The following is a 25063-nucleotide window of genomic DNA, read 5'->3' on the forward strand; positions in this document are numbered from 1 at the left end:
AAAGCCATTACATTTTATTGAGCAAAAGTTCAGGAACCAATTCCAGAGACAAAGGTAATAAGACAATTTATGGAACAAGTTACGACTGTTTTCATGTTCCCATAGAAACAAGAGCTCTCCTCTTTTGAAACGCTCGTTTCATTTTCACCCATAAAGTACGAAACAAGGGGCTTGCGCTGGCTTCATCTACCGTGTGAGTCTAAAAAAAGTTTACACATAGAAAACTGCTAATTATTAAAAAAATTTTTTTATAATTGAACAGTAAATTATTAAACATCTAATGAAAGAGTGTTTTTTTAAATCCTAAATCGTTTGGTATCATTTTTAGTGGTATGTGTTCACGCTTGGATGAACAGGAGGCATTGTTTGCGAGAGTGCAAAAATCGACATGCAGAAAGTGTTAACACCAACAAGCGAACTAGTTAATAGCAGTGAGGCAAAGTGGTCTTGTGGATAATAATAGATCGTTTCACAATGCAATGTACTCGGTTCGACTCCCCATGATATTGATTTGTTCATCTTTTTTTTAGGGGACACCTCCCCCCCCCCCCCACTCCTTAACAAAGGAGTCAATAACATGTCATACTCTTTTTTTTTAACAACCGACTCTCTGAATTAGGTAGAATACGTCTTTTGCTACATCTACAGCAATAAGTATCAATATTAAAATATACATGGAGATTAGCAGTGTGACGCCTTAGTCTAGTGGAAAGGCAATCGTCCGATAACTGGAAGGTATCGGGTTCGACACCCAGCTAGTATAGTGCTATTTTTTGTCTTTGAAAAAGAAAAACGTCTTTTGCTACATCTACAACAATAAGTATCAATATGAAAAAATACATGGAGATTATCAATGTGACATATTAGTCTAGTGGATAGGCAATCGCCTGGAAACTGGAAGGTATCGGGTTCGACACCCAGCTAGTGCTTCGAAAACTAATACCGGTAGTCGTTATTTCTCCCACTTGAAGACATATTCAAGCCCCCCTTTTTTAGGGAAGTTCTAAACTAGTATTATCTATCAAATGCTTGTTGGAATTTAACCTTTTCTCTTTTTATGGCCTGCAAATGGGACATAGTACCTTTAAGGTATGGATAGGAGGTTTAAAATGTTATATTTTTCTTAAATCGATACCGAGCTTTCATTGTTAGATGTGCGTGTGTGCGTTTTTCTGACATTGTAAGAAAAAGAAAAAAACTGTGAACAACTTTATAGTATTTCACGGCCATATAAAATAAACACATATTTATAGGCAAAAGTGTTGTGGTCTGTTTACTTAGGATCTTTGTATCTCACTTTTTTGGATTCCCCCTTCAATTTTGCGAAAATGGAGCTTTTAAGGCATCGTAAAGGAGTCAATGCTATTTGTTGTTCCAAAGTCAACTTTTAAAATAATGAGTTATAACAACCTGTCTCCATTTTACACATTAGCCCTTGGCCCCAATCGCGAGGTTCATTTATCACAAGCCTTATTTTATTTGTTCTACAGCCCATCGTCCTCAGATTACCGTTTGATGGAAAATTAATGATGTTTATTTTTTGGATATCAAAATACGAAACACTGTATTTAAAAAAATACCCCCAAAAATCACACACATAAAAAAAAAAAAAAAAAAAAAAAAAAAAAAATCGAAAATCAAAAATCAAAAATCAAAAATTAAAAATGTCCAGGTTATGAGGTCAATACATTACGACAGCATAGATCAGTTTAAGTAGATTGGCTTAGTAAGCTTAGTGTAGCTTAGCAGTAACTTGTGCGTTCCACATATTTCTTATATTGTGTTAGAAATTTATAGTCAATTTTTTGTTAATAGATTAGTGATATAGCTTCATCTGAGCAGCTGCTAACCAAATCTTTTGGTTTTTTGTGGGCTCTCCTTTGCAGGGGCTGCTGATGTGACCAGCTAGCTTTCAACAAGTATATGTTTTGATTCCTGAAATTGTTCGCAATCGCACAATATTTTTATTTGTTTAACCCTAATAAGGCCGGGGGGCCATTATGGCCCCCCCCCCTCCACAATTTTTCTGATTGCTCGGGAACGCATATGGATGGCGCCCCGCCGCTCGCTGACTTTTTTCTTTCAAGCCTTGCGCAACTTTTAATATAATAATTTTTTTGAAAATCGGACCTACGGTACAAGGTCACGTGATCTTTTGTCCTTGCATGTCAGCCTGAAAATCGCTCATTTTCGTGATTTGTGTACAAAACGTATGGCAAAGTCATTTTTCCTAAAAACAGATCAAACATGGGTTATTGGGTCTTGATTAAAGTTTAGGTGGTTGTTTTGGGAGTCAAAATAGTTGAATTGTAGTAAAAGATGAAATAAAACAACAAAAACAATGAAATACATAAGTTAAAAAAACAATGAAATACATAAGAAATTATCAAAACAAGGGATAACATAAGAAATAAGCTGGCTCTTCCAAATTTGTTGTCGTATTATTATTCAGAATGGTCTAATGAATATATCTAGTGAAAAAGAATGCTTAAATATGAATAATATATGATTTATGGGTAAAAATGTGATTTTTATGACTTTATTTGCATAAATGACCATAAATATGCAAATGAGTGAATTTTTCAAAAAATTGAAATTATCATATTATTCTTTACACTTCACTTGACATGCGTGCAAATTTTCGCGGCGATCGGCCGCTTCGCGGCCGAGATCTTAAGGGGGGGGGGGCATAATGGCCCCCCCCCCCCCCTGGCCCTACTAAGACTTCAAATAGCCCGGCCCTATTAGGGTTAAAGAAGAGCAGGATTTACCCCTTTATAAAAAAAAAACACACAGAGTAGGTCTAGATTTAGACCCTTATACGGGCTTTGCAAAAGAAACATATATGAATACACAAGTAAAGATTGATAAAATATGAAGACATAAATAAAGAGCGAACAAATTTTTGAGATAATGCAAACTAACAAAATCGAATATTGATTCAGCTAAAATTAAATATACTGGTATACCGCCATCATAACCATGTCGAAGAATGTTTTCATGTTTCTCGCCTCGGAGTGATGAGAGGGCGCACTCATTTTCCGCGAGAAAAAAAAATTGGAAGACTGAAGTCCTTTCTCGTATCATTGGCGACTCTATTTTCTAACCTTCGTGTGCGCAGACTACTGCAGCTGTGTGATAGAAAAAGGTCAGCATTCTATACGCGTCATGACAACAAGAAGCAAAATGGCTGCTTTCATGGGCAAAATGTCTCCAAATTGAAGGTAAAATTCTCTTCATTAACGTTAGTTAAAAACAAAATGAGTTAATCATGAGAAAGATAAATGATTCAAATGTACTTTAAGGATATTGAGATGTGTGGTTTATCGTTGCCTTTTCATAGAAGAGTTGCTTGAAGCTAAGAACTGAGCTGAGCTGAGGCTGAGGCTCTGACAAATCTTGTTCTGCATTCTGCCTGCACACAAAATCGGAAAAATCTATTGAACCTGTGGTTGTGTGTGAATAGACTAGACCCTATTTTACATTCTTTTTTTCGCATTTCATGTATTTTTAATTTATTTGCTGGAATAAAAATCAACCAATTGAATAGAATTGGTAGAGAACTCTTCTATCGTGTCATGTCATGCATCACACTTTGAAATTGGTTGACAAATAAAGAAAATTAGCATTTTTTTTGGCGCTAGAGAGAGAGAGAGAGAGAGAGAGGGGGGGGGGGGGGTCTAGACTCGGCGCTTGTTCAGAAACCTATCCAAAATTTGACCCGTTACTCCAGCGTAGAGATACCCTACTAAATCATACCCAAAATGAAGTAAATATTCTTTAGACTAGATCTAAATGTCCAAATAAAGATCATGAGTTAATGCACCTGTCAATTGTATGACCCACCCCATGAACCCCGGGGATGGTGCGTCACTTGTCTAATGTGCGTCGGATTTTACTATACCATGACGCACATATGCGGCAAAACTATGACGAACTTCAGGCTACCAATGACGGTACCTCGGTCAAAATTATGACGCACCAGTTGTTGATTTTGACTGTCATTTTGACGCACATTCGACATGGTCGAAATGATACAGAACGTGTTTTTCCTGATTTGCGATCGGGGTCTAATCTCATTTCCAGGCACGAGCACTCGTTTGTTGTTGCAATACCGTTCCCCCACCTGCACCGTGCACGGCACAATGTTTTCTGTTTTCTAGTAGACATCTACGATAGATCTACTGGGATGGTGGTGCAGGGCTTTGCCATAAAATGCCCTTGTTTTTATATAATATTCCCTTTTCTGAAATCTATCATTAATACGCTCTAGATCTATTATCAAAATCAAAGTAAAATACAGAATACGTACGGTCAGATTTGTTTCATATTTCTTCAAGTCTTTTTAATGCGCGCGATGGTGATGCACAGCGGTACGTCATTTGGATCTCACACTCATCACATGGATGAGTTTGTTTCGCTGCACTGCGCAATGTCTGGCTTTTACATACACATTTCAAGGCACGTAAGATGCTGCGAACGTAAAAGCGCATTTAAAACGCCGCTTACTTCAGTCCGATCACTACGTATTGAACCCACAGAAAACCAACCGCATGGCGATCTGCGATACATGTGCTTTCCTATGCGAAAAAATTGTCTGTAGCTTGTCGAGTGCTGAGCTGAAAGTTAGTAGTACAAATTTAAGTGCCAATTACAAATCAATTTGAAGATCGTAGTACACTCGAAGTCAGGCGCGTACGCAGGGGGGGGGGGGGGGGGGTTGGGGGGTTAAACCCCCCCTCCCCTTTGGTATTTTTATGTGTACAAACCCCCCTAAAATCCCCCCCCCCCCCCCCCCCTTTGGATTTTTTTTTTTTTTTTTAATTTAAAAAAAAAAAAAAAAAAAAAAAAAAAAATTATCCCCATGACTGACCTAAACCAGGTGACCTTACCCCCCCCAACGGAGCAAAATGTCAAATTTTCAAATTTCGAGGTCAAAAAAAAAAAAAAAAGTGTCCTCTTACTGACATCGACACACCCCACCGTCAATATTGTGACTGACCATAGGAGTAAAATGACGGTACCCTGAGTCACACCTTGATGGTAAATGACCCAACCATGACGCACCTTCCCCGGGGTCCATGGGGTGGGTCATACAATTGACAGGTGCATAAAAGTAGGGTGTCTGATCGCGCACCCGATGTTGTGTGCTAAAATTCTTCCCATAGAGATTACACGCATCCCTATGCAGCCTACGTGCGATACAGCTGTTTGTCTGAATTTAGCAAAACAACATCACTCTGCGTGGACGTCTTTTTCGTCGATTTTGACCAAAATGATATGAATATACCAGCGTTTTGGAGGGGCTGTAACTTTTGATAGAAACGTCGGTGAGACTTGAAATTTGAAATGTATTATACTGATAACATTTTTTATTCAAATATCAAACAAAAATGGTGAAAAACGATCCCAAATTGAAAATTGAAAAATCGTTCAGACACCCTATTAAAAGTCGTTATGTTTATTACCTGTTTCGTGTCAATTTTCTTGTTATTTTTGGAGTGTTTTTCGGGAAAACTATGATACACTTTTTCACAGATTTCACGGCAAACCGCTGCACAATACAAGTGCATACCGATGGTGGATTGCGGGTGCGTGCGTGCCTGTGTGAAGATATCTACCGTAATGTCTCAGATCCTCATTACGGTAGATAACCGGAATTACGGGTCGAAAATGGATACGAAGGACACTAGCGCTGACACAGCTTTGCTTACCTGGCTTGCATCTGGAACCTGTTTACTTGACCACTTTACCTTTTTAAAGAATCATGTTGCATGTTGCCTTGAGACTTGCATATTTTTATGTTTACTTAGTTTTCAAAATCTAGTCTAGATCTAGAATACAACTTTTTGTAGATTACCTTCTCAGACTTGATCTACTTTCATTCAATAAATGTTGGACTAGACACTACTATTTACCCCTTACGTTTTTAGGCAATGTTTAAAGAAATACAGACTAAGAGTGCAAGATTTGTTTCAGCATGGAAATAAAAATGGAAATATTAAATGTTTCAAATACTTCATGAACACAAGTTTGTACCCTTGAGACTCATCATTTCTACCTAATGTTCCTTCTTTTTATTCTATCACACAGCCCAGGCAGCACACCTTATCTTAAGAACTATAGTAACCAAAACAAGATAGAGCCTTGATGTGAAATGCTGATACAAGTTAGACGTACATCTACGTTATCACGAAGTTGAGCAATCTGGACAGTTGAGGGCCAAGTTGAAAATGATGCAACCAGATTAAGACTGAAACCAAGTTTTAGAGAAGTAGAAACAATGAGTACTCCAGAGAAGCAGCCAAGCGTGGCGATCACGGTGGAGGATGATCACAGCGTGAGGGCGCCAGTCCCTCCGTCGACGGCTAAGAGTGAGAAACCTAAAGCGTTCCTCACACAATCCAGGACCGGGTCTGGTTCTAAGTACAGCCAGGTGTCTGGGACCTACAGTGTAGGCGTGTCTACCACGTTGGATAGCAGGTACCAGAATGGCGGTGGACTTGCACCTGGAAGTAAACCGGGAGGTCGTTCAGACAGCGCTGAAGGGGATTCTGGGATTGATGAGGAGAAGGAGAGTCCCAGTTTTGATAAACAAGAAGCATTAGGTTTGTGAACTCATTTATTACGTATGAAGATGATAAATGTAATCTTTCAATCTTAATAAGTATAATTGTCATTTATTTCCCAACATCTTTCAATTTCCAATTTCAATTTTAAATTTATTCATGTTTCCAACAAAACATTACAAATCAATTATAAGCATTTAAAACAAATTTAAGAAATATATGTTGGAAACAGAGGGGTCCACTAAAAAGCAATGCTTGTACAAGTGTGAACACCTCAAATGAAACTTAGGAATAATGAGTAATTAAATTAACTAATCTTTAACTACAAAAGGAACTACAAAATGGGGGAAAGAAAAAGGGGGATGCCAACAGAGACGAAAAAGGGACAAGACAATACTTTACAGGACAAAGATAGATCTTTAATGCACGGTGCATGATTTAACATACAATTGCTAACCTATCCTGATATGGGACTGGCTTCTTATCATAAACCCATTTAAGATAATTAAAGCCCATCATTTGTTGGTTATAGGCCAGAAAGAGCAGACATTTTGCACACCCTGTTCCCATTTCTTTCGCCTAAAAACGTGTTTTTGTCACCAGGAATTTGTGAAAGAAAAAGAAAATATTAAAATCTGAAGCACTCAAACGATATAAATTTGTACTTTGTCACTAAAAAAAATAGACTCTTTTCATATATTTGTTCATATCCACGGCTTAGTAGAAAACAAATACAGCAATAAGACTAAATATAAAGTGTTGCACTTTGAAGAAGAGTCCTGAGAGAATGCAATTATTATGTTTTGCATCTAGTGTTTTCCACATCTAGTATGGTTGATACTTCATGTGTATGGCATGTTTGATGAATATGAAAATCAAAACTTCAAAACAGCACCATCTGATTCTGTTATGTTCCTGGTCCTGATCCTCAAGAGGGATACCGGGTATATAGATGACCAATAAGAACGTTATCGTTCAAGAGAGAGTGTTTGTTGCATCTAGAACATTTTTTAATTGAGTCCCATCACATTGCAGTTGTGGGGAGAGACTATGCTTATATTATTACCCCTTTGGACTGCTTCCCAGAGTCTAGTTTTGAAGGTTTTGAATCACTTGTGACTTCATTTTCTTTATGACATGCAGACAAGGTCTACCCGCTTCCTGCCGGGTGGCCACGCCTTCAAGACAAGCTCTTCAAGAGGAGGGCGATGTTCTTCCGCAAGCCGATGTCACCAAGCATCGCCAAGGCAGCGGAGCAGCTCCGGCTCCTGCAGGATCGCATCGAGGCCTGGAGCCGCGAGGTGGAGCTGGATATCCTTAGTAGGAGGTCATCAGTGATTTCTGCTGCAAGTGAGGCCAGCAAGCAGGCTGTACCGCCCTCTAGAGGGGGAGGAGATGTAAGCACCAGGCTTACACAGGCTGATGGCAAAGGTGTGTTGGGAAGCGCAATTATGATTAAAATGTGGTAACATTTAGACAACAAATATATAGGAAGGAAGGAATTCCTTAAATGCTGTGAGCGCCGAAATCGTCTGCCTAGCAGAGCTGGGGTAATAGTTGGAGCGCCATGCATGGTGGATACATGTATGTGCGCTATATAAATATCCAATATTAATATTATTATTACCATGCAGGTTCACTTCCTTTAGGAATTTAAAAAAGATAAGAGCTAGATTGGTTATTCTTTTAGTGTTCGAGATATCCTTTGTTTACCTTTGTCGACAGTTGCTGTGTATTTTCTGATGTATTATATTTGCAATAATATAGTTCCGAAGTATCACTGAGCTCTAGTAACACTTTTTTTTTAATCTCCTTTTTAGACTAAAACTGAACCAGCTTGATTTAACTGTACTTAAAAATCATTACTACAAGCATCTTTGTGTTGTTATTTTTGTAAATGACTACATTCCCAGCCTCCCCCGGCCCCCTAACCACCCCTTCTTCCATGTTTAAGAGGAGCTCAGATTAGTAAAGTAATAAGTATTCATGAAATGATTAGAGTAATTCATTTTGATTCTCATTAGAGAATCATTGTGATATGCTGTAGCAATAGTAGTTCTCGTCCTACAAAGAGTTACGATTGATCCAAATTAATCACAAGTCCTCAAGTTTGCATTCTTCTATCTCTTATGTGTACAAAGTTGCGATTGATGTCAATTGCAAATAAGTTGCGATTGATATCAAGTTATCAACTCTTTATAAGACGGGGGCCCTGATCAACGTGTCTATTTTTATCTACTTACTTACTTGCAAACAGTCCGCAAGCAGCTACGGTTTGCCACAGACACTGATCGTACAGAGAGCAGCATGACGTCCCTGAGCTCAAGCCACTACCCTACCCCAGCCCCTCCCCGGGGCACACCAGGCCTAGCATCCTCATGTGACTTCACGGTGCAGGGTGTAGGAACAGAGATCTCTGATAGTAAGTATAATTCATCCTTTTCTCATTTTAAAGCGCTATCATAGTGAGTTTCTCAGTGACTTCTAAGGATCCATCTCTGTAAGGGAAGTTCCTCAAAAAGGTTTCTATAGAAAGCTTGAAAACATTGAGTTTGTATAGTTTCATAGGTATCCTGCCAAACTTTAAAATAACTTGTTGTCTTTTAATTAGTCCAAAAGATCATGAGAAGCAAGACAACATAAAGAAGGTATTATTTGTGTATGGTGATGTCATATAGTTCAGGTTTAATTGATGAGGTCGTGACCTTGCTAGGTCTGTTCATACTAACTATAACTCTCATTACAATCTTTTTGACCCTGCAGTGGACAGCCTCGCTGACATAGCAGAGGAGACGGTCCCTCACCTTGGAGCAGAGGAGGTCATTGATGAGGTCGTGACCTTGCTAGGTCGCCTGGAGACGGATCGGGGAGATACGGATGAGTTATTTAAGAAGGAGCAGGTGCGTGTGGGATGGCTGCAAGGAAAGATTGATCGCATCTCACAGAAACGGCTGTATGAGCTCCCAAAGGTAGTTCAGCAAGGTAAGATAATTTGCCATCTGGAAACTTCTCTTTTTCAATCAGATTTCTTGTCATTGACACCACTATTCATTCCCCGCTTTTTTGTAAACAGGATTATTGGTAGTTCCACTCTGATGAGATTGTAGAAATGTATTAAAACTTCCAAATCTTATGGATAGACTTGATTATGTTGATATTCAGACTGAGCTATTTGATTTTTTAAAAGCATTTTCCTTTCCAGAAGCTCCTTAAAGCCCCACTGCACTACTTATAGCTACTTGCACCCTCTATATAGCAAAAAATGTCTAAGCGGTGACCATTGGTCCCCCATGATCCCTTTTTTCTAAATGTTAATTGAGCTGATTTGATGAGATAACCACCTGCCAGTGACCATGCAGGGAGGTCTAACCCTCTTGGCCAAACTAGTGCAGTTATAGGCTTTAAAGTTCTCTAATCGTTTAAAACCAGTGATCAGTGGACCGATAATATTTTCAAAGATGTTCATATTTGAAGCCTTCATTTCCTACCATCCATAGAGCATGAGGCTTGTGCTACAGATATCGCTGAGCTGAAGTGGCACAACGCCTATAGAGGGCGCCAGAAGGACCGCATCCAGAACCAAGTGGAGAATGCTGAGATGCTCAACTCAAGATTGAAAGAGGATATTGCTTTTGTGGAGAAGCATTGGTGAGTACACGGCGCGGATGTGATGTGAGCATCATTTCTTCAACTTTATGTATGCAGGCCTTAAATTAATCGACGGCCATCGACGGCCAGGCCGTCGATGCCCCTCGACTGGCCGTGGTGCCCTCCCAAAAAAAGATAAATTCACGGCCAAAAAGGCCGTGCCCTTTTTTTCAAACTGGCCGACGTGCCTTTTTTTCCAACTGGACGTGCCCCTTTTTAGAAATTTGCGCTCATAAAACCACCAATTGCGCCCATAATCATCTAAAACTAGACGGCAAGGCGCAAGTGTTTTCCATGAAAATGCGCCCATAAATTATTAGAACAGCACGAATCACGAACAGTTTGCTGCCCATGAGCTCTCTACTAGCTTCGTATTGCTGAATCTCCGTGTAAAATTGTATACACAAAAAATCAGTCGTAAAAAAAATTGAACCATATTCCATACCTTAGTACCTGGCTTACCATGTCGCACGCAAGTATGCCAAAACACGTACATTTTCGCAGTTGCGAGATCGAGTAGGGGTCGAGTTTTTGTTTTGTTTTGGTGGATCATATTAGCTGAACCTAGACCTCTAATCGCGAAACTGAAATCAATTTCCATCATGATTGCCGCAATTTTATAAAGTTTCCATGAATAGAGGTATGAACTTAAAGCCTATTTTGTGATTATTTTCCAACATCGCCATGTTTACGTAATTTTGATAATCATTTCTTCAAAGTAAAGAAAATCAGACAAAATCACCATGACGGACGCTGCGCTGCAGTTAACTCCAGGAGGCTCCAACACCAGCACCGCAGGCGGACGGCTGCGGCGGCCGGTGTTGGAGCTTCCTGGAGTCACGCTGCGCGCTGTGCAGTGTGTGAGTTGAGCTGAGTCAAAGAGTTTTGACACTTTGAAATTGCTATCTGTTGGTTTGTATCATTATTGCTGCGATTTCAATATAGTTTCGTGAATAGATGTACGAAACCTGAGCTTAGAGTTAGTAAAAGTATTACTAATGTCTAAGTTTTTAAACGACTGTCTGATTTTCTTGGAAAAACTTTACTTTGAAAAATGATTATCGAAATTCATGGCCAGAAATAATCACAATCTAGGGTCTATTATGTCACAGTTCTTGCATCAAATCAATGCATGAAAACTTAGTTAATTGAACTAGAAAAAGGGGTTTCTTTTTTAATACGCAATTATGAAGCAGGAAGCCCGAAACCTTAGCCTACTAAACAAATCTCAACAAACTGTAGACCCCCTAGGCCTATCCTTTTAAGAATTAATGAAAAAGTAGCCCCCGAAATGGAAAAAAAAAAAGCCCCCAAAATTTGAAAAAGTAGCCCTCGAAAATTTCCCAAAAATTTGAAATGGAGCCCCCGAAATGAAAAACTTAATTTTTTCCCTGGGTTGGTTATACAACAATTAAAAAGATAATTTCTTCAAATTTGCTCCTACTACCAGCTACCGAGAGTGTGGCGGAAGGTTTGTGTGTGAGGTGCGATTTCGATTTCGGATACCCGGTGACCTTGCCAAGTCCTTCTGACTTTCGATGTTTGTGAAATTTACAATTTATTTATTCATTTGCTCATCAATATTTTTAGTTACTTTAAAATATGCAAGTTTGATGTTCTTAATCAATCTTTCCTGTTGATATTGTTAAGATTAAAAAGTTATTAAATTGATCATTCTATTCACATTATGAAATTAACATTTTATCTTTGAACTTATAATTAGATTAGGGGCCTACTCTATCTGTTTTTGGAAAATTGCCCCTGGTTCTTAGGGAATTGCCCCTTGCTCTGGTAAATTTCCGTGGGCAAGAGGCAACTTTAGAAAAAAAATTGCCCCTTGCTCCTGGCTGCTTAATCTAAGGCTTGCGGGGCCGCCGCCGTTGTTTGTATGTACCGTAGACCTCTATACATTCTGTGAAGAAGCTGGTGCTAAAAGTCATGGGAAATTGATCCCGCACAAGTTTCATTATAAAATACACATGACATCTAACAAAAATAGAATCAATTTTTTGTTTGGCCTTGATGCCCTTTTTGTAAAAATATTTTGGCCTTGGTGCCCTTTGTAGTGGCCTTGGTGCCCTTAAAAATATGAGGTACTTTAAGGCCAAACTGGCCTTGCCCTAAAAATGACGAAATTTAAGGCCTGTGTATGTATGATTTAATTACTCACCAAGGAAAGAATTCAGTCATAATTCAAACATTTGAAGTAAAGTCAAACCTATGGACCTAAGACCTCCTGTCTATAGTAGTCTGCTACATTGTCTGCATATTGGAATTAAAAAAAAAAGATATAGAATGTGTCTAGAAAAGCCATCTGCCTACAATGGTCATTTTAGCCTGTTTGCCCTTCATATGTATGACCCATCAAAATCACAATCTAATGCTATAAACATATAAATTGTATATATTCTTGAGATGGATTTGACAAAGGACATTTACTCCATTGTGATATCCCTCAAAACATTTCATACCAGTCAAAATCTGTAGCTATGTACAGTATATATATGGAATGCAGGTTTAATGTCTTCATAGAGTTCTAATCTGTCAGGTTTGTGTTTGGTTTTTCTTTCTATTTGAATTGAACAGCCCACTTGTGGAAGAGAAATTGGAGTTGGAGAGAGGAGCCATGAAAAGGATAGATGAAGCTCAAGAACAAGTGAGTTAATCATGATAACATCACTATCTGAATAACCCATCTAAGACTGGGATAATAATGTTGAAGTGCCAGGAGCGTCACATATGTGTGCTATATAATTCAAATTATGCACTGAGGATTGAAATGGGTGATACAAATGTTGCAAAATTGTTTTTTAATTTCTAATTGTATAACTTTATGATCAAATAACATTTACATTACTTGTACTAAAGAGAACTGTTGCTGAGCTAGCGCCATGAGCGTCCCTGGATGGTGTGTGCGCTCTATAAGTTTACACTATTATTATTATTAATATATTAAAGAAGCCACCATTATTATTATTATTTGTTGTTGTTACTTTTCAGACTGATGCTGAACTGAACAGGACAAATGAGAAGCTGAAGCGGACAGAGAACAAGTCAGCTGAGGCTCTCGGGAAAGCAGACAAAGAAAGGGAACATATCAAGAAAGAATTAGAATCTGTGAGGGAGACATTGGAAGAAATTAAGTGAGTACTTCATCAAATATTGACCAAAGATGAATGTCTGCATTCTCCTTCACAAACTATCTTAAATAAATAATAATATTTGGTTCTTTTATAGCGTATATCACATTATAATATTATAACATTGATTTTACTTATTGTATACAAGAAAGTACTGGAAAGTACAATGTATTGATATTAATTTTTGTATTCAGTAGGTATAGTAACTTAGTGCAAAAAAAAATTCTAGAACCTGCAAGTTAACTCATAAGCAATGCAATCTTTAGATAAACAACAAACCTATAATATTGTCATATGAATGCCTAGACGAAGCTGCTTACAGTTCTTTCAAACAATTATGAAACAGTTTTCAGTGGCCGACGTTCGTGTCCTGTGTATCTAAATGAATGTTATGTTTCCATCTCCTTTCAGCCATGATTTAGAAGCAGCCAAGGTGTTGCATTCCTCCTACACAGGCCAATGCTCGGACCTGAGAGATAAGATTAAGACTGCAGAGCATGAGAAGGTCTTACTCCGTGAGTATACCCTCAAGAAATACATTACAGCTACAGTCAAACCTGTATTTAAAGGCCACCTGTCTACAAGGACCACATTTGTTGTTTCCCTTGAAAATGGCTTCTCATTGAAACATGTACTAAAGGAACCTGTCTACAAAGACCACCTGTCTGCAAAGACAACTTTTTGTGTTTCCCTTGGGTGGTCGCTATAGACAGGTTTGACTGTATTTGTATACATTCAGAGATGGCCCAAGATACAGATTATGCAGTCAAACCTGTCTGTAAAGGCCACATGGAAACAGTCAAAGAGACCAAAGTAGTGAGGTAGCATTCTAAGATACATATTAATTCCTACAGGGAAAAGGTTGGTAACCACTATGAACAGGTTGCCTTAATTGACTAGGAGATGCCCATTGTAACAGGTTTGACTGTACACATGTTTATTCACTACAATTCAACTTCAGCTTTTTAAAAAAAAAATTATTAGAAAAATGCTCCAAATGCTAATATTATTTTTGTTAAAGCCCCGCTGCACTACTTATAGGTACTTGCTCCCTATATATAGCAAACAATGTCTGAGTGGTGACCGTTGGTCCCCCATGGTCCCCTTTTTCATATGTTAATTGAGAGCTGATTTGATGAGATAAACCACCTGTAAGTGACCATGCAGGAAGGTCTAATCCCTCCTGGCTAACTAGTGCAGATAGGCTTTAAATGGTGTACAGCAATTGTAGTAAAAATGTAAACAGGTTGAGTACCAACCCAAAGATGGACTAAAATCTTTATGTCCCCTGATTACTCATTTATAATGTATATAATACTCTCTGAGCTGTAAAGGAAAAATAAAACATCATCTTCATCATCATTATCATCCTTATCTTAATTATCTCACTTGATTTAAAAATGACCTATTATTTCTCTTCTTTGCACAACACCAGAAACAAGAGAGGAGAACTCACGGAAGGCAGAAAAGTTGCAGACTGTGAAGATCAAACAAGTCCAGGATCGTATCGTTGAGGCTGAGTTTGACCATCGCAAGCTAGCTGACAATAGCGTCTCACTCAGCACCAGCATTGAAACACGGGTGAGAATGGTAGCAGAACCATTAGATTGTCAAATTGGCAACAGCAGTCATGTTATACAATTGTTATTTTTCCTTTTCAATTAAATCTCTGCCACATTAGCTGATATATTAATTAATTTAACTATCTGGTTATCATTTAGATTAATTGAGTTGTTAATAGAGTGTAAAAGTCACAGAAAGCTTATCTATTTTACCAATTTGAAGAGAAAGGCTTAAGATTATATAGATACATTTATCCTGGTACATAGACTTTATGAATTAGGAATCATCAGTGGAAAGAAAGTTACAGAAAAAGTTTCTTCATGGTTGTGATTGCAATAAAAAAATTAAAAAATATCCTACAATTTATTTCATCGCCATTTCCTCCAAAATAGACCTCCCATCTAAATCATAATTTTTGTTGTTTTTAATTTATTTTCACAGAGGAAAGATCACAAAGAGTTAGTGGCTCAGTTAGAGGAGACAGCCAAAGAACGCCTATCAACCCTGAGATCTAAAGAACAAGACAGTAGAGAGATGATTATGACACTCGATGATATGGAATCCAAAATCAAGAAATGGTAGGATTTATTACGTATCACAAGAAATTACCTTGTGTTGTTGATGGTGCATGTGAAATAACTGTGAGAATATTGCTTTATGTTGGAAGGGAAATCGATAACGGGTATCAAGGTCGGTGCTCAGTTCAATAATTAATGACAGAAAATTCAGAATTTTACTCATTTTTCGGCTCAGTTAAGATACTAAGCCAACTTTAGTATTCGGTTGAAGCTTTTGGTTACGTATTTAACCCTAACTATTAGACAGCTCCCTAGCAGACAAGCCAATTATGTTGGAGGCTTTGATTGGCAGGCAAATGGATCTCATAAGCGCGCTTGTACTGCAGTGCATTAATTGCACATTATTTCAGATTGAAATTGTGACTTCACGATGCTTACTATAAAAGTAAAATGCTATAGGTAAAGACTGACTTAATCCATGTATTGAATTTAACTGTCTTGTGCTTGGTTTGCATATAAATACTGAAGGTGAGTACTTGTTATTAATCTCTATACTACTAATAATAATACAATATTTATAAAGGGCATAATAAACAAAAGTTTCTCTGTGCGCTGTACAAGCTTGAATGATGAGAAATATAATCACATAAAAGGAATCAACACAGAGAAATATACAAATCTTATAACTACCAAAATGACTAACTCAACATAGTAATTAACATAATAAAAAGATAGCTAACATGGTCAAAACAAATAATGTAAGTGAGGACGACAAAATACAGTTTAAGTTAATTAATTAATTAATCTGACAATTTACAGCAAGAAGCAGAAGACATCTGATGCTAAGAACACAGAGCGTATCAAACGAGAGATGACCAAGGTAGAGACCCAGCTAGCGGTGGTGGATGAGGAGTACCAGAAGATCAAGGTTATCAATGTAGCTGTGAAGAACAAGCTGACTGGAGAAGAAGACAAGGCTAGGGCTATGGAAGACTCATTACAGGTTTGTTCACTTCTACCCCCCCCCACCCCCATCCCCACCCCATTTCCCATCCCCCACACTCACAGCAATGTTTTGATTTTAAAGCAATGTATACAAAATATATAAAAGTCATGTAAATAATTGGTCAAAGCGTTATTGGACGTGGTTATTAATTCATTAGTTTAAAAAGATATCTATTTCCTTTGCAATTAGTATTGGCTATATATTTTCCATTCTATAGATGTCTGAGTGTACAGATGGAGTATGTAAGAAAGAAATGTAATCCCAAAGTATGTATGAAGTGAATACAAAGTGCTGTAAATTGTTACAGCTAAGGTTATGAAACAGTTCTTAATTTACTCTCTAATTTTTTACTGTAAGTACCTGTTTTTTGTTCCCAATCATTTTTGTTGTTGAAAAAATGTTATTCTAATTTCTTAATTTTTGTAAATTTGTGGTATATGAGCTCTTTTTTGTTTTCGTTTTCAAAATAATCATAGCAATATCCAAGGAAGTGCAACTAAAGGTACAGACCAGTTTTGGAAACGACCCCCTCTTAAAAAATGAAATGAAAGCTGTTATTACCAATCATGTGAAAGAATATGTTTTGACTAATACATGATGATACAAATTTTGACGAGAAGCCGCCTACTTTTTGATATATTTGGTAAATTAGTTTATCTATTTGGACATGATAGATATAACGCATGTGTCAAACACGTGTGTGTGGTCTCATATACATCTTTCTGTGTACAGTGCTTGTAACTTTACCAAAACTAGGCCAAATTTCTTATCATTTGATGATTCCAGAACCTTGCAGTACACACCAATACTTATATGCTAGATGATCAACCTTTTCTGATCGATTCCACAACGTTTCTTTCACAATGCAATCGCATGACCAGAACTGATCTTTATCTTTAATGTTTTATCACTTGTCTACTTATTGGTTCTCAGAGCACAGTGGACAGTCTGAAGAAGCAGCTAAGAGAAGAGACACACACCAGGACCGTCTTACAGGCTCGCATCACTGCTGATACCACTGATCTATCTAAGAGACAGGTGGAAGCAACCAAGAAGAAAGCTAAGGTCACTCTGAGGGCAAACGAGATGGATGAGGTCGTTGCCAAGGTGCTGGCTGAAACAAAGATCTTGAGAGAGAAGAGAGCTAGCAGACAGAAGGTATGTTCAGTGTTATATATCCTGTCTGTGTTCCCAAGTTTGTGAATAACTGTCATGAATGAACTTTAATTCTTGGATTTTGACTTGTGATGCTTGTATAATTGTTAGATAGGGTGTATTTAAGCCCACTATATGATCCGATTGAATGTCTACAGAGACCACATGTTTTGTTTCCCTTGAAAATGGATTCTCATTGAAACATGTACTAAAGGAACCTGTACATGAAGTCCACCTGCCTATAAAGACCACTTTTCTTGCCTCCCTTGGTGGTCTTTATAGGCAGGTTTCACTGTACTAAAGGCAGTTAGTCTAAACCACAAACAATATTTGTTTTCCTTTAGGCAATTAACAAGATTGAGGAGAGAATAGAGAGTCTGAAACGAGAGCAAGAGGAACTCATCGTCCAGACGAGCAACAAGAAAGCAGAATTAGAACCAAAATTGAAAAATCTTTTGGTAAGTGATCCATTCATCATGCAGTGTCATTGGTTTTGTCAAGATTTTTCAGGAATCTTTTGCTCCTTATCATTTTGGCAAACTCACATTTTGTTGCCAAATTTGAGGTGTATATCTTTTCAAACGTGGTGCAACAAAAACAATTCCACAAAACCTGTGCATAGTCAATTGCAAGAGATGTAGTGAACACCACTTCAGCTAAAAAAATTGCTAGAGCACCCCCCCCCCCCCTGGCTCATATGCCACTTGTTTTTTCATACTCTAAAATTTGTTTAATGTGTATCATAGGCCGGATTGGAAGTAATCCATGAATTCTAAATAATTAAATTTCATATTTAATTACCTTGAAATACTCTGCAGAATAGGAACTTTTTCTTCATCATGAGGATTATGAGGATATCCCACACAAATTCACAAAGATACACAGAAGTCATACAGGTGTATTACCTTGATTGGTATCGAAGATATTCTATATTAATTCAAATCAGTGTTTATTTCCATTGTTCTTCACAGTCAAACGAACAGAAGGTAATACAAAAAATGACCATCATATTTTGGGAGGTCAAATGCAATGATTTGTTGGGGATTTTTTCTACACACATTTTCAGTATTGTAATGAGATCACATTGGGAATGAAAGTTCATGCACTCTATATATGTCATACAAATGATGTTGCAAAGATGTTTTAATGATGGAAAAGCAGTATTCATGATTGATTTTGGGGTTAGGATGAAAAGTGCACTTTTTTATGATCGTGATTTGATTTCTGTCACTCACTGGAAGAGTTGAATTCATTTGTTAATTTGGATGCAAGCAATGGCTGATCTTCTGCAAAGCCTCATTGACTGAAGGTTTATCTCTACATCCTCACAGTACTGCATAGTGTATGGCTGTCTTTCACACAGACCTACATGTATGATCTGAGACACAGCTAGGGTGTGTTTCTTGACCTTTTTAGGGCACTGGAGAAGATCACTTTAAATCACAAGGTTGAGGGTTCAAATCTTTGGCTAGTACTACCTTACCTTCACTTTTCTAATGCTTTAGGTGTACACAGAAGCAGTTATGATATTATTTTTGCAACTTATGTAACAATGTAGAGATGAGGCACTTTATTTTTATTGGGAGAAGAGCATCGTACATTGTACACAAATTATACATCATTATCATATCCATCATTTTATCAACTTAATTGATTTATTTGGTATTATTTCAACAGGGTAGCCCCATCACTGGTTAGACGTCACTGGTTAAGAATTTTTTTTATATACTTTGGGGCCGTGCATAACTTTAAAAATACAGAAGCCATACATTTTGTTTTGGAGGAAATTTAAACAAGAAATTAAATCAACATGGCCTACACCAAGGAATCATAAAGACCCCTACGAACTTTGACAATCTCAGGATAATTCCCCTTTTACACAAGTGCACAATGTTTAAATATACTACACCCGTCAGTCGACCATGATCTATTTCCTTTAACAAGATATGAGTGACATGGTAAGTACTGTATTGGTCGAATGATATTTACATAAATCAGACTGTCCCTGCCTAACATGATGTTCAGTAATGCAAAGTTTAGTAGTATATTATATAGTGCCTCTATATATTATGACCATTGGTGTTTTTTATAAATGTCTCATTATTAAAAGATATTAATGTATATTTATCTTAATGTTATGTAACCCATAGAAGGAGATTTTGAATCATCAAAAGCGTCTGGACCATATGGCGCACAGGACAGATCTTATCAATAAGAAGCTGAGTGACATGGCTCAGAGCGAAGGCTTCATGGATAGAGTGATCAAGAACACTGCAGAAGAGATCGAAGAAATGAGGTATTGATAATATTAATAATAGGCATTTATATAGCGCCATCTATCTAGAAATTCTATTCCGGGGCGCATTTATTATTACCCAAGCTTTAGCCTAGCTGCCATTACAGCACTCTAGCATTTCAAGGAGTTAATTCCTGCCGGACCCATTTACATTACCTGAGGTAGATCAAGTAGGCTTGTTTACTGTAGGGTTAGGGGTAGGAGGGGGGGGGGGGGGGGGGAGAGGGTTGCTGGTAGACAGTTGGAAGGTGTGTGGGCAAGTCTGATTCTGAGGAAGCAGGTGTTGATTTAAATTAGCTAAGAGACATCATAGATGTACAAGGCCCTACATCAATCCAAATCTTATTGATGGTTGATGATGATGATTATTTTACCTGACTGCTAGTTAAACATGTATATGCTTGTAAGTAAGCAACCATGCCGGGGATCGACAGCTTTAAGTCCTCTCGGAGGGAATGACGATAGATGCTTTACCAAAGGGCAGGAGCGCGTTGACTCGCCTTCGAACCCGGGACCTCTTCTTGGTCACACCTCCTCAATTATTATTATTGTTATCACTATCATTGATACTTTGTGTTGGATAAAGTCATAGATGAAATGGAAATGTGGTCACTACGGTACATCTAAACCATATCAAATTTGGTTTTGTAAGCCAGATGGTAAAAAGGGCAATTAAATTGCCTTTCCGGTTAGACAAACCATATTTTCCCTAGTACATGCAGTGTTCTCCTTTGGGGTTTCCCAGTATTTTTCTTTTCCAAGATTACTTAACATGAATAGAATCTCATCCATAAATTGTACTTTTGGAAACAAAGTCACTCATCCATCAGCTCTATATGAAGTCATTGGACTCTCAGTTTATCATGCCCTACTTGCGAATATATGAGTGTAAATTGATAGTAGTGATCGTTTCATACTTTTTAATTTTTTCTGGAAATGTTAACATCAATATTATCTCCATATTAAATGCAGTGCGGATGTTGAAGAGATGACCATTCAGCTTGAGACTGGTCAGAAGCAGCAGAAGGAGTTACAGTCCTCTTTAGAGCAGGTGACCGGTAGGATGGGAGATAGGGACACCGGTCATCTAGAACATATGGCTGCTAGGAGAGTCATACTGGAAGATCTGGTGGTAAGCATTAGTGTTGGGTTGTATGGTGAGGATGGTGGTGGTGATGGTGATGGTGATTATGATGATGATGGTGATGGTGATGATGGTGATGGTGATGATGGTGATGGTGATGATGATGGTGATGATGGTGGTGATGATAGTGATGATGGTGATGATAATGATGGAGATGATGTTGGTGCTGATGATGGTGATGATGATGGTGATGATGGTGATGATGATTATTTTGCCGATGATGGTGATGATGATGATTTTGGCGATGATGGTGATGATGATGATGATGATGATGTTGGCGATGATGGTGATGATGATGATGATGATAGTGGTGATGAAAATGATGATGATGAGGAGGAGAAGGATCATGATTATCTTGGTGATGGTGGATGGTGATGATGATGCATCTATGGTATTGATTATGATACTGAAGGTGATTGTGAATTAGTGATGGTAGTAATGATGGTAATGGCTATGTTAGAGTTGATAAATAGTGGTAATTATTTTAGAGATTGTGCTATTTGCAGGAGCGATGCCTTACATAAAACCCTCTTTCATTATCATCACATTTTCTATTCTTGCAGAGTCAACTCCGAGCGGATCTAGCCACCAATGCAACCCTAGCCCATGAATACCGTGTGCTTCAGCAGCATTACTATAAGATCAAGGAAGAGAGTATGAACTTATTAGAGAAGAGAACCGGTCTTGAGATGAGTCTCAAAGATCATAGACAGGTAAGAAGTGGCTTTATCAATACAGCTACTAAATTTAAAGCCCCACTATACCTATCATTTGATTTGAGACACAGGGTGATTTAGTAATATTTCTTGACCCTTTAAGGCCCCACTGCACTACTTGTAGCTACTTGCTCCCTCTATATACAAAACAATGCCTAATCGGTGACCATTGGTCCCCCATGATCCTCTTTTTCTTATGTTAATTAAGAGCTGAGTTGATAAGATAGCCACCTGTCAGTGACCTCGATGGGTAGTCTAATCCTTCCTAGCCAAACTAGTACAGACGACCTTTAAAACAATAATGGATAGGTCCTGTTGCATTTTCTCCCCAGGGCTTTTATTTGTCTGTTCTGCTATACGAGGGTGAAAATTATTGAACTAATATGAATGGGAGTTGTATTTTGTGAAGCCTGTCCATTTTCTATATTGTAAGAGTTCACAAATTATTTAGTTTATGCTTTTTAGAAGGAAAACAAGGGATGCTAGCACAGTTTTTAAGAGTAATATTTTCAGCCTTTCAAATAAGACTTCGCTCTTGTCACCAGTTATCCACTTTCAGAACTCAACTAAAGACACACCTATTTCAGATTGCTTACAATTAGTCACTGCTTTTTTTGTCTTTCCCAGTTAGAATCATGAACAGACATTTTTGGTAGTTGTTCAGTCTCATCAGCGCCTTTGATTAGGCAACTAGATATTGGTGCTTTATAAATACCTGGATTGGATTGGATTGGATTGGACCTCAAGATGATATTAAAAGGTTATTCCCAACTTGTCTCTGTTTGTATCCTGATTGCAGTTGAACAGTCTTCAGATCCGCCTCCACCATGCCCTGTCTCATTACTTCTCCATACGAGGGTTGTACAACCAGAATGAGCTGGCCAGGTTTGAGGATATGTCGGCCGAGAATGAGATGAAGATAGGAGAACTTCAAGAAGATATGTTTGCAGCTATACAAACCATCAGTGGTTTCCTGAATGAACAGGTAGGACATGATAATAATATTAATCTGGATTTATATAGCGCTTAATATATACGGAATACCCTCTCTAAGCGAATTTCAAGCCGAGCACTTAAACCACTCGACTACAACACTTACTCATGGACTTGGAAAGATTTCTTCTTCTTCCCTTTAGAATGGTGTAAACTTGGTCACATTTCATTGGCTGCCTGCAACAAGGCTGTTACTACCATTCACTATACATAACTCTTACGGCCTTCTTGCACAGATAAATGATAAGCCTATCTGACATGCTGATAAGTACTGTTTAAATAAAGCTCTTGGCACTTAATATAAGAGCTCAAGAAAAGCATTTGGGTAGTCAATGTTAATATATGCGTGCTTTTCATCTTCTTAGAGTAGACTTCTATACAAAATGCTTTATTATACATCGCTTTTTCCTTGTAGGTTGATGGTACGGCAGCCAGACTCGTGACGGCTGCAGCCAGCACAGCTCTGATGGAAGGAGCAGAGAGAGGAGCAGAGAAGGGGCTTAGTACCGCCCCAGGCCCAGGGAGCAGCATGAGAGGAGGAGGACCAATCATGAGAGATAACTTCAAAGGTTCTATACCTCTACCTAAGATTATGAGGACTCCTGAAGCAATCAAAACCAACTGATCGTCTAGGAAACTACTTATATGTGATGTTGACATCGGAAATCAGTTAAAGATATGACAAGGAAAATGTCTGAAGCACTTACAGAAAACTTCTTTTTTTTCCTTCTGTAAGAAAGATTCAAGTAATCAATAAGACTAGTACATTAATCATCCCTATATGTATTTACCATAATTCTTCATTTTTTTTTCATGATAAATACACAATAGTTTTCCTGGTCTTTTTTTTTTTTTTAAACGTTGTCTTCATGAATAGGTGGAACATGGGTGTCGATCCTAACGTAATACCTATTCATCAGGGGGGGATGAATGAATAGATCATCCCCCCCTGATGAATAGGTATCAGTTACAGATCGACACCCATGAGGTGGAAGGTTATATGTGCTTGTTTGTAGTCATCGAAACTGTGCATACCTGCAATATTACATGAGTACCTTCAGATACACTATACTTGTAATTACCTTGACAAATATGGAGACAATATCATCTGCTGAGAGCCCAGATGAATCTAAGATTAGAAGAAAACAAAAATCCCCCAACTTTAAAAGTCAATAATCTGGTATAAGTAAAGGGTAGATTGAGTTAATTTTAAATAGGAGTTAATGGTTACTCTAGCATTTGGTGTGATGTATAGACACTTTGTTGCCTTTTTTGTCATTGCAGCTGTATTTTACTTGTGAACAAGATGATGTAGTGCCTTTTAACATGACATTTGAGTACGTCTGTACCTTATATATCATGATGTCTTCTTTTACAATATATCCTTAGTTTAGCCAAAAGATCAGAGAATAGATTTATTCTTACTTTTACTGCAATATCTCTAACGCTGGATCAACTTATTTTACATTATCATTTCAAATCATTCTGTAAACTCTAGTATTTGTTGTGATACACAAGGCATTTCGCTTGTATCCGTGTTAATGCATCTTTGGCTCCAAACACTATTTCTTGTTCAATCTTGTGACTATATATATGCAAATCATATATGCAATGTATTGTAAATGATGTCACAGAGATGTAGCAGTACTTTTACCATGATTTCACACCTTGTATCTCGAGTGTTTTGAATACAAATCGTATATTCGTCAGAATTGAAATTCTTCAGAAATTGTGTATCTTAACCCTAGAATCTTAATTTCTTTCTACACCCTGTTACTTTAACATGTACCTGAATCTATCATTACAAGTGCAAGCTAAACGTTTTAATAATCAATATTTATAGTGAACATTGTAGTTTTAAATACGTGGTAAAATTTTAGGTCTTTGTAAATGTACATTTCATTTGTGTATGTACATTTGGGTATGCATACTTCATTTATAGTTGTAAGAACTCTATTCTTGCCAAGAAAACTTGTACAGAGAAAATGTGTAAATATTCTCCTAATGCATATTGATTATTCATGTAAATAGTAAATACTATTATGCAAATATTTAATTTAGATGATGTGATTTCTAATCGTAAGAACAATTAATGTAGGGGACAATTACATTTCCATTACATCGCAAATACAAAGAACATGTTCATTGTGCTTTATACTGACAGGCTTGTAGGGAATGTAGATGCAGTGGTCTCTCTGTACTAATAATGTCAATACCCTTTCACAAATGAGGTAAACTGCTTTAAAATGAAACAATCAATCAAACAAACAAACCTGCAACAGGGAAATAGGCTATTTTTGTAATGTAACCAAGTT

The 25063-nt window shown here is 37.7% G+C and overlaps 1 protein-coding gene across 2 annotated transcripts; it reads left to right on the forward strand.

Moving 5' to 3' along the window:
• The first annotated feature begins 3099 nt into the window (after positions 1-3099).
• Positions 3100-23542, forward strand: LOC582005 (coiled-coil domain-containing protein 178). Of its 2 annotated transcripts, none has more exons than XM_030983447.1 (19): positions 3100-3224; positions 6094-6608; positions 7713-8000; positions 8827-8991; positions 9333-9551; positions 10067-10217; positions 12804-12873; positions 13218-13360; positions 13769-13872; positions 14793-14938; positions 15362-15498; positions 16258-16441; positions 17378-17602; positions 17944-18057; positions 19750-19895; positions 20868-21027; positions 21603-21752; positions 22555-22740; positions 23164-23542. In XM_030983447.1, exons 2-19 carry the CDS (start codon positions 6284-6286, stop codon positions 23371-23373), a joined length of 3123 nt encoding a protein of 1040 aa, XP_030839307.1. In that variant the 5' UTR covers positions 3100-3224; positions 6094-6283; the 3' UTR covers positions 23374-23542. The 2 variants fall into 2 exon arrangements, with proteins under 2 accessions (XP_030839307.1, XP_030839308.1); XM_030983448.1 differs by lacking the exon at positions 3100-3224 and adding an exon at positions 3330-3456.
• The last annotated feature ends 1521 nt before the right edge of the window (positions 23543-25063 follow it).

The sequence above is a fragment of the Strongylocentrotus purpuratus genome, unplaced genomic scaffold, assembly GCF_000002235.5.
Source record: "Strongylocentrotus purpuratus isolate Spur 01 unplaced genomic scaffold, Spur_5.0 spur5_scaffold_13, whole genome shotgun sequence".
Lineage (NCBI taxonomy): Eukaryota > Metazoa > Echinodermata > Echinoidea > Camarodonta > Strongylocentrotidae > Strongylocentrotus > Strongylocentrotus purpuratus.

Excerpts from the sequence above, each read along its gene's own strand:
- LOC582005 (XM_030983447.1), top strand. The coding sequence starts at position 6,284 with ATGAGTACTCCAGAGAAGCAGCCAAGCGTGGCGATCACGGTGGAGGAT. Across the intron at positions 6,609-7,712 it reads TGATAAACAAGAAGCATTAG|ACAAGGTCTACCCGCTTCCT; the intron begins GTTTGTGAACTC and ends TATGACATGCAG. Across the intron at positions 12,874-13,217 it reads TAGATGAAGCTCAAGAACAA|ACTGATGCTGAACTGAACAG; the intron begins GTGAGTTAATCA and ends GTTACTTTTCAG.